Source organism: Taeniopygia guttata, chromosome Z (genome assembly GCF_048771995.1).
Source record: "Taeniopygia guttata chromosome Z, bTaeGut7.mat, whole genome shotgun sequence".
Lineage (NCBI taxonomy): Eukaryota > Metazoa > Chordata > Aves > Passeriformes > Estrildidae > Taeniopygia > Taeniopygia guttata.
The window spans coordinates 79071681-79087393 of NC_133063.1; the positions used below are offsets into that span (position 1 = coordinate 79071681).

General features: G+C 41.7%; 1 protein-coding gene across 2 annotated transcripts; it reads right to left on the reverse strand.

Moving 5' to 3' along the window:
* Positions 1-6510: 6510 nt before the first annotated feature.
* Positions 6511-15335, reverse strand: FN3KRP (fructosamine 3 kinase related protein). 2 transcript variants are annotated; one of them, XM_030257216.4, is made up of 7 exons: positions 15188-15318; positions 12738-12846; positions 12060-12211; positions 10643-10734; positions 9765-9847; positions 9221-9343; positions 6511-8534 (listed from the first exon to the last, which is right to left on the reverse strand). In XM_030257216.4, exons 3-7 carry the CDS (start codon positions 12200-12202, stop codon positions 8196-8198), a joined length of 780 nt encoding a protein of 259 aa, XP_030113076.3. In that variant the 5' UTR covers positions 12203-12211; positions 12738-12846; positions 15188-15318; the 3' UTR covers positions 6511-8195.
* Positions 15336-15713: the final 378 nt, after the last annotated feature.

The window sequence follows — 15713 nt, forward strand, 5'->3', positions numbered from 1 at the left end:
CTAAACATTTTAATGTGCTTAATGTACATGTGTATACATTCTTGTATAAAAATTAGGAATATGTTGCTGGGGTCTGTTAGTTCATCTGTTTATTTTACACATGTGTATTTATATGATGAATATTTTAGTTATTACACTTCACATCAGTGAAAAATTAACATCCCAGTAAGTTTTCATACACTTGAACTTCTATTATGGTTACAGTCAGAGAAGGGGCTGTAAAAATGGCTTTGTTTATGAGCATACCAGTTTCTGTGTGTCTTCAAGTCAGTGGGAAGTTACAGTAATGGCTCTGTATTTAAATTATATTTTACAGTCTTTGCCCTCTGGGACTCCAGCATCTATTTTTCCAGTTTCTAATATTAAAAGGAATTGAATTACAAGGAATTGAAGACACAGTTCATTATATCTTCAGGGAATTTCATTAACCCATGTTTCTGTTTATTGGGAGCACTCTAATAATCAATAAAAAACACTTCAGACTTAGGGCATCTTGATTCTAAATCTGAGATTCACACCATTTGTTAGCTGGCCCTAAGGAGTACTCGACAAGGCAGGTGTGAGAAACACTGGTCTTGATTTGTGGCAAAGAAATTGCTAAAGAATTCAAATTAAATCAGACACAGTTCATCTGGAACATCTGCTGTAGGTAGGGGTCACACATATCGGCAATCTTTTATTGTGGGTTTTGTGTTGTCCTTGTTGCTGTTCACTTTGGACTCCCTGGAAATGAGAGAAATTGGAGGGTTTTTTCCTTGCTTAATTCCTGGGATTTTTTTCATGTTGGTTTCTTGCTTTTAGAAACTACCATTACGTAACTGCTGGACACAAAAACTTGAAGCACACCCTTTGTTTGAACACATGGCAGCCCGTGCATGCAACAGGAGCTGCAGTGTTTTGAAAGTGATCACAAAGCAGAAGTCACATTTTTTTCCAACGTACAGATATAGAATATATCTATACAAAGATCTGTGTGCAGCTCTTTTACTTAAGAATACCTTGTCAGAAATTACAGCTGGGCATCTTTTAGGAGTTGTTAAACATCCCACATTTTTTTGTTTGTACTGATCAGGTAAATATCTCCTCTGGAGATCACAGTGAAGTAATTAATTATCTCTGTACCTCATTGTGCCTTTTTTAGCTCTAACTCACTGTCTTTTTGTTTCTTGTCACGATGCTTGAGGTGAAAGAATTTCCTCTGGTTTCTCTGAGTGTCCTTTCTGTAGAGCACAGATACAAATAAGCTGAAATAGATGCTGAAAGAAATCAGCAATGGGAAAATTAAAAGTGGGTGATGTTAGAGCACTTATAAACACAGAAACTGCAGAATCAAAGAGAAAAAAATTGGGGGGAAAAAAAAAGCAGTGGGGAGAACTGTTCTTTTGATAAAGGAAAATCTAACAACAAAATTCAACCCCTCACTCCCAGCCACCAGGCCAGAAGAACCACAGCCCTCAGACCTTATCAGAGCACTCTCTGCATCACCTCCCCCCTGTCACCTTGGGGTAGGATTATGTACTTCAGTATTTAAATGTCCCTTAAAAATGTCATCAGAAGCCAGAATACTCAACATGAAATTTCCATAGATCTGTTAATCAGTACTTTAATGAAAATCCTTGTAGAGATGAATGCTCCCTAATCATTTGTTAAGTGACAGAAAGATTTCCTGGGTGATCTAAGTGTAAAATGCTGATTAATCTCTCAACATCTCTTCCCAAAGCTTGGCTAGTTTGTTCCTTTCATGAAGAAAATCAACTATTTCTCCCAGCTGAGAGAGTTTCACTACATTCGAAAAATTAGCATCTCGTTATAACCCAAGTGCCCCTTTCTGCATTTATTTAGTTAATTAACAACACTTTCACCTCAGCAAGTCAAAATCCCTACTTTTGTTAACTCCCCCAACATGTTCCCCTATGAAATGTCAGTTTCAAAGAGCAGTTTACAAACCAGTCTGTCCTAAAAGCAGATTTGGGGTAAACCTCACCCACACCTTCCATTTAAACCTGCTGTGTGAAACAATTACTCCAAGGCTCTTCTAACTACTTTATTTTCTTTGGCCAAGGGCACAGTCCTTCAGAAAAGGTGATAAACTATCAGTAATGAGAGACTTTAAAGGTAACTTTTCAATTTTAGATATATATATATATATAAAGAGAGAAACAACAAGAGGGAAAAAAAGAAGCACAGCACTAAAGCTTTTCCAAATTAAACTCTTATCTCTCTTATCTCATCTTTCACAGCCCTAAAGATGGAAGGCTTGTAAATGAGATGTATTTCCATGCAACTGCATAAAAAGATGCCACTTCAGGCAATTTTAAGTGCACATAGAAAGTGGTCTTGTAAAATTCCCCCAGAACCCATAAAAATCCTCCAGGATATTATCTTTTCTTTCAATTTGAGGTGGTGTGGGTGAAGTTATTATTTTTAGTAAAAAAAAAAAAGGGAAAAATTAAATTAAAATTTTTAAAGGGAATTAATTCATTTTTAAAAAGGGAAAATGTGTTCATTACATATAAAACTGATTTTATTATGCTCTGGAAGCTAAAGAGAGAATGTTCTGAGAGCCCCACAAAAAATGTTGTCAAAAAAAATGAAATGCTGCCCTCCTCTGATTAAATTTGATCTTAGAAATAGCTGCACTTGCAATGGAAGAAGAGGTCTGAGGAAAAGACTAAAATGAGTTACAGACAGGGCTTGGCAGGTGGATGAACCCCCTCTGCAGGAAATGTTGTGGGGAACCTCCATAATTTCTGTGTGGCAAACAACATCCCACATCAAACTGCAGATATGGGGAGCCTGAGTAAAAGCAGCTTGCACTGTACTTGTGTATTTTGGGGCAATTTTGTGGCATGGTGTGTAATGCAAGCAGCAGATGGATTAATTAAAGCACACCTGGCATGGTTTTACCCTAATTTAGGCACTGAACTTTGTGCTTGTCCAGTTATGTGCACATGAAGCTTTTTAAATCTCCAAAAACGATCCAATCCCCAGAAAACCAAGTGCACTGGAGGCCTGTCAAACACAAACACCCATTTGAGCTGCACACTGCTCAAAGTGTGAGTGTGCTGCAAATGTCACATGCCTTTCCTTGATGCTCTCTCCTAAATATTTTTTCACTGGTAACTATCACTGACTAATTTTTGGCATTTTCAGTACTTTTTATTAATTATTTCTCTAAGTGGTCCTAAAGCATCTTGTAGACTTACAAGCATAAAAAGATTCAAATATCAGTAATAGAAAAAACGTACATGTTAAGCCAGTTCTCTGAACAGTTTGACTGTTTTGGTGGTAACTTCCTTATTGATTATTTCACACCAGACTGACACACAGTGTTGTTCCAGCAGTAAATTATCACATCTTCTAAAAATCCAGAGTGTGGATGCTTGAGTCAGGGTTTCATTTGGCCTTTCTCACCTGGATTCCTTTTCTTTTAAGGTAAGTATTTTAGATACACGACACTATGTAAATGGCATGTACATACCTAATTTTCTGTTCAAAAAGAAATATACAAGCACTTGGCAGGATAGCTTTCAAGTGAATCATCCACATATAAAACTTTGTTCTTCACTGATTTACCTTGCATAATTCTTCCACTTACATGCTTTTAGGCTAAGCAAAATTATCTTTCTGCCCGTTGCTGAACCTTTGAGTCTTAGAGCTAAAGTGAAAATATGTTTAACAGGCTATTTGTAGCATGGGAAAATAATTGCAGAACTAAAAATGCAAAATAATGGCAAAGCTGTAAGAGCCACTGGGCTGTTTAGAGCTGATACTGCTGGAAGCATTTACCTTGTTGCAGCTTTCTTTCTGTGAGTGGAGAAAACACACTAAAACATAAAAAATACTATGAAATAAATTACAAAAACAAATGCTTGCAGGCTTTGTGGCTATAAACAGTGGCAGTACTGGCAATAGGTGCAGTCCTAACTTGCAGAATATGCCAGAAAAAGAAAGCATCATAAATTTTGTAAAATCAGCTATTTCAAGTGAAGTAAAGCATTTTTTCTGTACTTGTACAGATCTTTACATGTGTTCACATAACTCAGAGGGGAATGGTCAATAATATAAACAACAAATTGCACATCTGTGCAATTTCTCAGTATTGGTTCACATTTAAGTTGTGATGGTGGAAAAACCAATGAGTCTTTCAACCAAGAATTCTGGTTGAGCAAAAGATTTTGATGATTTTACATTACATATCAAAGACTTGCAAAATTTCTTCTAGCATGTTTCCAATGAGGTATGACTCCACCCTGATGGAATAGATGACAGCCCGTCTGTCTTAGCCACACTTGTGTTGTTGTTTTCCATTAAAATCACTCATATTTTTGTAATCTTAACTGTAGAAAAAGCAGTGTGCTTAAAAAAAAAAAATAGGCACAAACCAAAGAATTACTGCTGGACCTGAAATGTTCTACCATATTATGAGCTTTTACATTTCTGTGGAAGGCATGTGTTTTGCACCAAGAGCTGCTGGTCCTCTGTCATCTCGGTAGGAAACACACTTAAACTAGAAAGTAGGATTTAAAATGCTGTTTATTAGAGTTTAGAGTATCAAAAGACAATAGCACAGAAAACCCCACACCTCTCTAGGTGCTCTGAGTCTTGAGTAGCACTGACAAACACAGCACTCCATCCAGATCTCATCCAGAGCAGAGAATCTCCCTTTCCTTCTTATTTTTTTTTACAAGGAAATTACCTTTTTCATAATTTCTAGTCATGGTGAACATCATGAATGTTCACGTTGGTCCTGAAAAAGTACTGCCTGTGTGTCCTTAGTGCTAAATCACCTCAAAAGGTCCTGATCTGATATGTCTGTAGGAGCTGGTGGAACAGAAGATAAAGTGACAACTGACTGAGCAGCAAAGGTCAGAGGCAATAATGCAAAAGGGGAGGTAAATATTTACAGCAGAAAACAAGGAGAAAACATGCACAATGCTAAGTCAAGCTTGGATGCAGCCAGTTTCTGGGAACAATTTATTAAAGCTCTTGTGGAACATGAGGAATGTATAGAAATGTATAGAAAGGATTATGCTAATTTACCTTTTAAATAAAGGAGCAATCTCTTCAATGCAAACCAGTTGTTTTTCTGGAAACCAATAAACCTCATTCTTCCTGTGATTTTGGCTGGGAGATTGTTTTGTGTTTCTACTCAGAACTGCTGGCTGTAATTTACATTGCATCAGTGGTACTGGGGAAGATCAGGACAGTAACTTTTAACAGCATTTCATTGTAAATGAGTCGTACTGTGCTGTGCAGAGGACTGCTCTTAAGAGAAAAAGAGGGAAAAAATTTAAAGCCCATTTAAAGCTGACTTTAAAAACACGATCAGCCAATATGATGTACTTGCAAAGTGCACTGGCACTCTCAGATATAAAGTTTGGAGTCTTTAAAGCATGCTATTATAACCCAGATCCTGTAATACTTGTTTTATTAACGTCTCTGTAAAGATAATATTCCTGGTTGGGTGGCTCTCCAGCTGCTGAAAGGAAAGAATCATCCCCTGGGTTGCAGTGGAGCACGTGGGGAAAGGAATAAAGTGGCCTGGCAACAAAACAATGACAAGAAATAGAGAGCCTTATATCTGCATAATGAAAGCAACCCTAATTCAACCCTAATTCTTTTTTTTTTTTTGTGTTTTGTTGTTAAGGGAAAAACAAAACAAACCCCCAGACAAACCCTCAAATAAAAACAAAAGTAACTAAATATTAAAAAAAAAAAAAAAAAAAAAAGCTGTTGTGATTGTGGTGTGGAAATACATTTTCCCCTAAAGCTTTTTGTCACATTCTAATTCTGTAGCACTTCCCACCTGCTCTGACTTCTGCGGGAAGAGCCCAGCAGCAGTTTTAATCACCAGATCTATTTTGGAACAGCGCTGAAGATGGGAAGCAAGAGGAAAACTGGAGTGCCACATTTGTATCTGCAGTTTCTGCAGGAGGCTGCAGCCCAAGACGGGCTCAGAGTCAAGGGATCCATGGTACAGGAGAGATTCCTGTTACATTCCATTTGTCTGCCTCTCTACACCCCTCCAGATCTTACTGACAGCAAAAAAAATAGCTTTGAAAACTCGAGCATAATATCCTTACATTAAAACTCTACATACAATTGTTTCTAACTTGCATAAACACAACTTTTCTTCAATCACAAAAATATCTGGATTCAGTTCCATAAGGAAAAGGTAATCTCTGAAGTCTTGCTGCTTATCAGTATGTTTATCTCATAACTGCAACTGACATAAAATCTACTGTCATTTTCCCCTGCTAACAATGAAGAGTATTTAAGTATTTTAGGAAAATTAACATCTCGACCTGCACTGTAATGAACAAGTAAATTTTCTTCAGTGACACACTTCTCCACACCAATCCATGACCATATGCACATTCCCAGGAACACCTCAGATGATCACAATTTACCTAACAAACTAAGGATGTTTAATAGGTTAGAGAAAGTAATTTCCCAAGAACAAACCAAGACGTAAGGTTTCAATTCAGAAAACAGTGACAACAATAATCAAGTGAGAAACATTTATTCAGCTAACAAGGTGAAAGTAAAACCTACTTTACCAAGCAGATGTTTTGCAGCAGAAGTCAAACAGCCAGTGAGAAAAGTAGTAGAGTTAAGCGAAGTAGTAACAAATACCAGTCTTCTCCAAACATGTTTCAAATTTGTGTCAGTAACTGCCAAACTAGCAACTAGAAAACCCTCAGAAATCTGCCAACATCCAGCACAAAGCAGTTTTAGTTAATACAAGTCATTCCCCAACACTCCAAGTCCATGTTAGCATCATGCATCTCTCTCACCTACCTGGTAGATTGCACAGAAGCAGCACTGCCAGCCTACATCAAAAGAGTACAAATTCAGTGTTAAAGCCACAGCCTGTGGAGCTGTCATCAGGGTGAAGTGCTGCTCTGTTATCTTCCTTCCCTTTCATGTCTCTTACCACAACAGCCACAGCATGCACTTAGTGGGGACTGTCATATGAGAGTTTAGGAAAGGAAGACCCCTTGCTTTCCAGGTTATCTAGACAAGTACTGAGCCCAGAGGGTTCTACATCTTTTCCTTTCCTGCATGTCTGAGGCCCTGGGAGACTTTACACAGAATATTTCAGAATGAACAGTGCAGCTCTCTAAGTCTGCATTGGAACTCTCACGAGCACAGGTGTACAAATGGTGCAGCCTTGACACTGGGCACATCTGTGGTCCCAGAGACATAAAATGCCGTGGTTTACTGATCCTTGTGCCAAAGTAAGGGTAATAAACTATTGCTGATAAACACACTGGTATCAGAAAGCACAAGCAGTAGTATCCCCTTGGAATAAAATTAGCTGATAGGCATTCTTGTGGAGAAGCAGAGGGTTACAGCCTATGAGCCATCCCAGGAGTCTCCCCTGACCTCAGTCCCCTTTAAAGTTGTATTTTTATAGTTTTCTTTGGGGGTGTGAAAAAACAAGGTGCCAGCTGATATAATTGCATGATTAGATAGATTTTGACTGGCTTTAGTCGAACATGTGAAGCTTGTGCAGGTTTTATTGCATTAGAACAGCCTACAAGCACTTCAGGAGGCACCAAAAGTCTGCATCCCATGGAATCAATCAGCAAAACCATGGAGGTCTTTAAAAGCCTCTGGAGCCAATCCTAAGTAATCTCTTTAGGCAGGGAGGTTGGACTAGATTACATTCTCTGATCTCCCCACCAACCTCACCCACTCTGATTCTGTGAAAATTAATTTCAACTCCAAATCCCTTCTCACAGCTCCTAAACATAATTCCTAAAATTGCTACATAATTTTCCTGTACTTTCAAGCTCTGTTGTTAACGTTGCTCTCACGCACACCACTGGACATGATGAGCTGAAAGAGGAAGACACACCAAAATGCAGCAAGCAACTTCTTTTAGGCATCTCCTTGGTGTTTATTTGTGTTACCCTACACAGTCTCACATGCGTTCTGGACACTGAGACCTTTATGCATTGTGCAAATTCAGTCCTTGCTTAGTTTTTTCCCTCATAGAGTTATCCCCAACTATCCCAGAAAGAGATTACTATTTTACACTTGGCATTCAGCAGGAGACACTGGTTCTAGGTCTTTAACAAGGTCAAGGGTCTCACAGGTTGTTTTTAACATTAATACTCCTTCAGCTGCACCACCAAGTATGGGGTTCTCCAAACAACACAGGAAGTTTTGGCTTAAGCAGTAACTTACTTTACAAGGTTTCTCATAATGTTTAAAGAAGACCCTCTGTACCCTGACCCAAAATGGTTCCAGTGGTTCATATAGTGGAACAGCTGATAAAGCTTCAGGCGTTTCTCAAACCCTGGAGCTCTGGGGATTTTACTGTGATAAGCAGAATAAAAAGAACTAGTGAAGCCACTAAACATCCCAGCTATTGCAAGCTCGTACTCTGAATGGCCGTAGAAAGAAGCTGGATCAAAAATAATCGGACCAGAATCATCCTCAGCTACATTTCCGCCCCAGAGATCCCCGTGCAGGAGAGCAGGAAAAATTTCCATATCACAGAACAAACTGGGTATCTTCAGCTGCAGGGGAGAAAAGCAAGACATGTAAATGACACAATCATTAAAATGGAGACGTTTATCTGCACACTTGAAGCATCCTAAAACCCATCACTTAAACCACCACAGCACTTGGTCAACAGAGATGCTGAGTACATCCAGAGGACTCTTACTGCTCATAACACGGAGCAGCAGAATGGTCATCTAAATCTTTTTTAGGAAGAATATAAAAACCTTGAAACTCAGATATTGACCAGGGTTAGTAACAACAGCCACCAACATTTCATCATTAAAAAGCTCAAGGATGTCTCACAAAATTTCCAAAATGTAGGACCCAAAGAGCCAATAGTGTAGTCACTTAATCAGGTGCAAACAGTGAATGAACAGACAGCAAGCAGAACAGAAGTGCTTCTGTACATTTCTCATCATGAACATGCTACAGAGAATGAGAGTATGAACTCCATCCAGTATTTCCCAAACAATAAGGCAAAGTACCTATCTGGCACTTTGGAATTCATTCTGGAATGTTAGCATAGGGAGATATGGCGAATGCCATTATACCTTAGAAGGGCATTTTAATCCCTAAAAACTGGAGTCTCTTACCAACAGAACCTGGTACAAACCAACAAACAGGAACTCTGGTTTAAAAAAAATAAAATTTAAGTATACCCAGCTCTCCCAATAATGAGAATCGAGAGAATTCCTCCTACCTGAAGCTGTGCCCAAAGTTCTCTTGCTTCTCTGTCACCTGATTTCTTTTCAATCATGTCCATCTGGGGCTGGATCCTTTGTCTAGTAAAGAAACTCACCCAGTCACTGTGCCAGTCGTTCACCTGAAGGAACAGCACTGCAAAAGTCAGTTCTACGCCACACAAAAGGCAGATTTGCTTCTTTTTCAAATAAGTCCTTTGAGTATCATGCAGTCTTTGTGCTGGTACCATCCAGGACAGTAAATACTACCATCATTTAATCTAATGTTATTTTTAAACATTTAATTAGGATAATTTTCTCTTAGAATATTTATCTCTTTAGAATATGAATTACAATAATTTTCACTTAGTGATTAAATTCCAAGAAATTGAAGAGCTATCAAGTGTGCAAAGCACTACCTTCCTTAGCAGGCTGAACCATGCTTTTTTTATTTTCACGGCTCCATGAAAATTCATTTATTTTCGTTACGATAATTTTGACCCTCTGTGTCACTGAGGGGAAAACAAATTTAAAATTACATCAGTCTGATAAAGTACAACCTACCTGTGGAAGATAGCCACAGCAGGTAACTGTATGAAAGCCAAATTGATCCACAAACTGGACTTCTGTTTGCCCTTGACCTTTACCTTTCAAAACAAAAAACGAAAATTCAACAACAGTGACAGAATACTGAGCATCCAGCACACAAATGAACCTTTAAAACTATGCAAGAGTAAAATGCTGCTTCTACTTAGAATTAAAAAAATTGCACTTTAATGTTCTTTTTATGGTTACAATGTGGTTGTTTTTTAAATTTAAAGTTCGATATAAAACAGCTAGATTCTGCTATTCAAAATTGTATTTTGAGGTTTTTTATCTCCTCTGATACCATAGAAACTGTGGTTTGGGCTCCCACGGGTCCAAAACTGAGTATGTGTTTTGCTTACACAAACCCAAACAGAGCAAACAAAAGCAAGAAGAATCCCTGCCTGGGTCTGTTTCATCCAAACCTGTTCTCACGCTATCTTCAGGGGAAAATGAACTTGTCCTGAAGTAGCAGAAGTAATTTTAACTGCTTTGTAGATTATTATCAACTATTGCTGTTGAGGCAGGACGGGAATGAGGAGACTCTTGACTCAAAAGGCTGCTGAGAGTAAAGCTCTGGTTTATTCAAAATGCATTGCTCTTTTACACAGAGCTCCGTGAGGACCAATTCCATTGGTCCTGAAGTGAAAACAACGACTGGTGCAAAGTGCTTGACGCACAGTGATAGAACTTAACTATAAACAATGTGAACAACAAGAGCGATAAAGAATTATTTACATTCTTCTCTAACTCTTTCTCAGGCTTCTGCCTGGCTAGAAGCTCTCTGTTTCTCTCTTTGACTGAATCTGAGACCGACAATCAACTGGGTTAAATTTGCAAACAGCTGTGTACTGTACCAACTGTGCTCCCCTCTTTCTTCAGCTTCTCTCCAAGTCTCTGGTTATAAAGGTGAAGATCAGCCAGCTGAGTTCCAAGCTGTGCTGAGTGTCTAAGAAAGAAAAAAGTAATCTGAGTACCACTGACACATGAACAGAACCAGGTCTTGATATTCCAGGATCACTTGAACAGATTTATCAAGTAAGTAAAAGCAGTTCTACACCTCTAACAAAATACTTTTTCAGTGTATTCCAGTTATAAACACCTTGCCTTCCTATCAAGACTGCATAGTAACACAAAATGTACTCACTTGGTTGTTTCTGACACCACTACTTAAAAGTGAGCAGCAAGCACAAATTTACTAACAAAGAGAAACTATCAATTCTAATTTCTGTGTGACATCACCTCTGTGAGGACTCTCAGTAAGATACAGGTAAGAAAGCATGCACAACATGTTGTGCCTTTTTTTCCTAACTCTGGTAAACTCTGTTTGGGAAACAGAACCAAAAGGCTGATCCTCTTCTTTCTACTGCTGCTTTCAGCTGCTTTCCTCTAGCATGCCTAGATGATGAGTGTCACAGAGGCCTAGTTTATTACCTATTTTTACTAAAACCTCATCCTCTACATGGTTCAGAAGAGTCTTGTAGTAATTACAAACAGATATTACAACCAGATGCCTCAATGTTAACAAAATTATGTTCCTTTTACTGCCTTTGACCTTCCTCAAATTTTCCTGTTCTTCAGGCACTGATGTTTAAGGCAAAGTTATTTCTTCAATTTGTTCCTGTTAATACAGGAAATCTGTATGCCAAAGGTACCATTTTTGACCCCAAAACAGCAACATCTCTGCCCTTTCTTTTGGGACTCACTGAGGGCTCTTCATGAATTAGAAAGTCTGCCAACAAGTAGGATGAGGGACAAGACTTTAAAAACTGGTTGCAGAAAAGTTCTGGGAGAGAGATGAGAAATTGGTCATGATCACCGCCCTAACAGAATCACATAGATCAATTCATCGTATTAAGTGCTCATCACAGAAAAGGGTCAAAATTTTGTAACTACAAAAATGAAGGTAAAAGCTGAAAATACAGAAATCAAGATTAATTTATTAAAGCAATACAGTACTGGCTCTTATACAGGGAGCAAGTACACAACACAGGTGATCAGGCTGGCCATTTTCCTTTCTGTGAAAAGAAACCTTACTGTAAAAACCACTAATTAGCTAAACAAATAAACCCAAAACTAACCAAAACCCAGACTCACTTTGGGATGTATGATCTATTTGCAAGGTGAGGCATTATAAAGTATTTTATACAACTCTCTGCTCTGTGATTTCCCATATTGTCTTGATCCGCCTTACAAAAAAATTAAACAGGTTTCCCCTTTCATCATGACAGCCAAAATTTCTGGTTAAAGGAGGCAAAGATAACACTGTTTTACCTGTTCACGGCCCTCATTTCCAAATGTTCCATCACAAACACAGTACTGCACTCAGGCAGGTCTATGACTTTGATTGGTTTAGGCACTTTTATTGTCTCTGTTTTCAGAATGGCTTCCAGACTTGCCATTTCTCCCTCAAACATTCTTCTGGCCTGCCAGATGTTAAGGGAAAGCGTTAGTGTCTATGAGCATCAGCCACAGGCAAACAAAGCATTTCCAGAAAATAAATAAAACTTACATAGAAAGGCTGGAGGACATGTTTATTCACACACAAGATACAGACAGGACCACAGCATCAGACTTGACAGCAGTTTTACAAATAGAGTAATGTCACTTCATAAAACAAGTGAGTGTAAATGACTTAGGTTCTAGAATTCTCTGTAATTTAGAAAGTCTGTTTGCGATTGAAGGAGTGCAAACAGCTTATGGATAAAGTATGAGCTCTGTCAGCTGTGCCCCATCAGACTTGTGTTCTAGAGCTATCACCAGAACCGTGGTTTTCCATGGTGTTTTCTTTTACCTCATGAGGGAAGGGCGTGGGTGGCAATCAACTGTAGCAGCCAAATGCCCCTTATCACCCTTGCCCAACCAAGCCACCACCAACAGCATTTGCTTGGAAAACATTCTGAATTTGGGCCTTATTTCATGCACCTGCTACCCACAGCAAGGAAAACCTACTCTCCTGAGTTTCTCCTCTGAGATCAGTGACACTCATCGCATGAAGAAACGTTTCTCTACAAGAGTCAGGCAGGGGTTGTAGAAAGAACACATGGGAAATTTAACACATCTGGTAAAAGCAAAAGAAGGGAAGTAGAATGAATAAAATAGAGAATGCTAGCCCCTTTAGTTTTGTTCCATGCAACACAGTCACAGGACAATTTGCAGCACACATCAACTAAGAGGCAATCACAGAATTGATTTCCAGCTTTGTGCTGGAAAGGACCTTAAGACATCCATAAACAGCACCTTGTCCCACCCCCTATCATGGGCAGGGACACCTTCCGTTATCTCCAAGTTCTGTCCAGTCTAGCCTTGGACACTCCCAGGGATCCAGGAGCAGCCACAGCTTCTCTGTGCCAGGGCATCCCCACTCTCACAGTCAGGAATTTCTTCCTAATGTCTGACCTAAACCTACTCTCTTTAAAGTGGAAGCCATTTCCCCTTTCCCTGTCACTGCAGGTCCTTGTAAAAAGTCTCTCCCCATCTTTCCTGTGGGCTCCCTTCTGGCACTGGAAGGTGCAAATGTGTCCCTACAGAGCCTTCTCTTCTGCAGGCTGAATGATCCCAGCTCTCCCAGCCTGTCCTCATGGTGCTCCATCCCTCTGACCATGTCTGGGAGACATCTCTCCTGTCCTTTTGCCTCAAGAGTATCCACAGGAAATCAGGAAATACTGTCTCTGTCTAAAGCATCACACAGCACAGCATTTACAGCACTTCAACAAAGTTTACTTTAATCAGCACTCAGGATCCACACACAGGCAAAAGCACACAACAGGAAACTGCTGAAGAGAAAATCCATCCAGATCTTTCCTCCCTGCACCCCAAGCCTGACCTTGCAGCTACTTGGATTGTATACAGAATTAGCAGAGGCCTAAGGAAGGGCTACACAATTCAAACTCTCTTCTGTGAATTAGGAAAACCTTCCTGTATTATCCCATGTTACCTCCCCCATCCAGCTCCCCAGCTTGATCAGAAATTGTTGAGACATTTGGAATAGATATAGTGGCATGCATGCTTTCAAACACATTTGCTTGTTATGAAGTATGAAGGACAAATACAAGTTTTGACTCCTGTTCTGCCACTGAAGCTATATCTACGTGATAAACACAGGTATGGAGTATCTTTGAAGTAAATTCCACCTGATCTCTGTTTCTACAAAGGATGCTGAAGAAATAAGTTGCATTTTACTTATCTCTACCAAATACAGTTATCTTCCTTTGACAGTACATTCCAGCTCGTGAAAGGACAAAGCAGAAAAACTTGAACAATTGTGAAAAAAATGTCACTTACTAAGAAAAGTTCTTATGTTGTGTGCAGGGAATTAAAAGTTTTAGTTAAAGCCAGAGAAGGTGCACACCCCCTCAGCAGACAATTTAATACCTGCTGGGTTGCCTTAGCCCCTGTCACAGCACTTGCAGACACTGTTACAGCACTGCTACCCTTGGAGGTGACAACAGCATGTCATGCATAGTACTGCGTGTCCTGGACAAACAACACTGCTACCACAGCACCATTCAGCCTCAGAATCAATCAGGCTGGAAAAGACCTTCCAGATCATCAAGCCCAACCTTTGACCCATCTGCACCTTGTCACCCACACCACAGCACTAAGTGCCACGTCCAGGTGTTCTCTGGGCACCTGCAGGGATGGGGACTCCACCACCTACTTGGGCAACCCCTTCCAGTGCTTAATAACCCTTTCCAGGAAGAAATTCCTGTTGAGAGTAGGTTTAGGTTAGGTATTAAATTCCTGACTGTGAGAGTGGTGAGGCCCTGGCACAGGTTTCCCAGAGAAGCTGTGGCTGCCCCTGGATCCTTGGGAGCGTCCAAGAGCTGCTGCCCACCCTGAGCCTGCCCTGAGGCCGTTCCCTCTCCTCCTGTCCCTGTTCCTGGAGCAGAGCCCGACCCCCCTGTCTGTCCCCTCCTGTCAGGAGCTGTGCAGAGCCACGAGGTCCCCCTGAGCCTCCTTTTCTCCAGGCTGAGCCCCTTCCCAGCTCCCTCAGCCTCTCCTGGGGCTCCATTCCCTTCTCCAGGCTGAGCCCCTTCCCAGCTCCCTCAGCCTCTCCTGGGGCTCCATTCCCTTCCCCAGGCTGAGCCCCTTCCCAGCTCCCTCAGCCTCTGCTGGGGCTCCATTCCCTTCCCCAGGCTGAGCCCCTTCCCAGCTCCCTCAGCCTCTCCTGGGGCTCCATCCCCTTCCCCAGCTCCGTTCCCTTCTCTGGCCACGCTCCAGCCCCTCCATTCCCTGTGTGGGGAGCCCAGAAGTGACAGAGCCCTGATCCAAGGAATCACGGTGATCCAGCGTCCCTGATCACAGGGACGGGCACTGCCCTGCTCCACCAGGCCCGGGATGCTGCTTCCCACCGCGGGGCCGGCCCACCCCCGGCAGCCCCGATCCCCGCCCCGCCGCACCTCCAGCTGCGAGTTGCACTTCACGAACACCCGGCCGTGGTCCGTGTCGTAGCTCTGGCCGTGGCTGATGCAGCCGCCCCCCATGTGCCCGGTCGGCTGCAGCACCGTCGTGCCGAGCGCCTCCTGCAGCGCGTCCTCCATGGCGGCTGCGGGGCGGGGAAGGGACGGGGCGGAACCGGGCGGGCAAGGAGGGAAGGGACGGGCCGAGGAGGGGCGGGACGGGACGGCGGGGATGGGCAAAGGGCGGCGGGGGCGGGCAAAGGGCGGCGGGGGCGGGCAAAGGGCGGCGGGGGCGGGCAAAGGGCGGCGGGGACGGGCAAAGGGCGGCGGGGACGGGCACAGAGCGGCTGAGGCGGCTGAGGCGGCTGAGGCGGCTGAGGCGGCTGAGGCGGCTGAGGCGGCTGAGGCGGCTGAGGCGGCTGAGGCGGCTTGGCGTTACTGTCAAAAGATTCTCTCATTCCTCGTATGCCGGTTCTCTCCTATGGTCAGATTTTTTCTTCTCGTAATCACTATTGTTCCACCAATT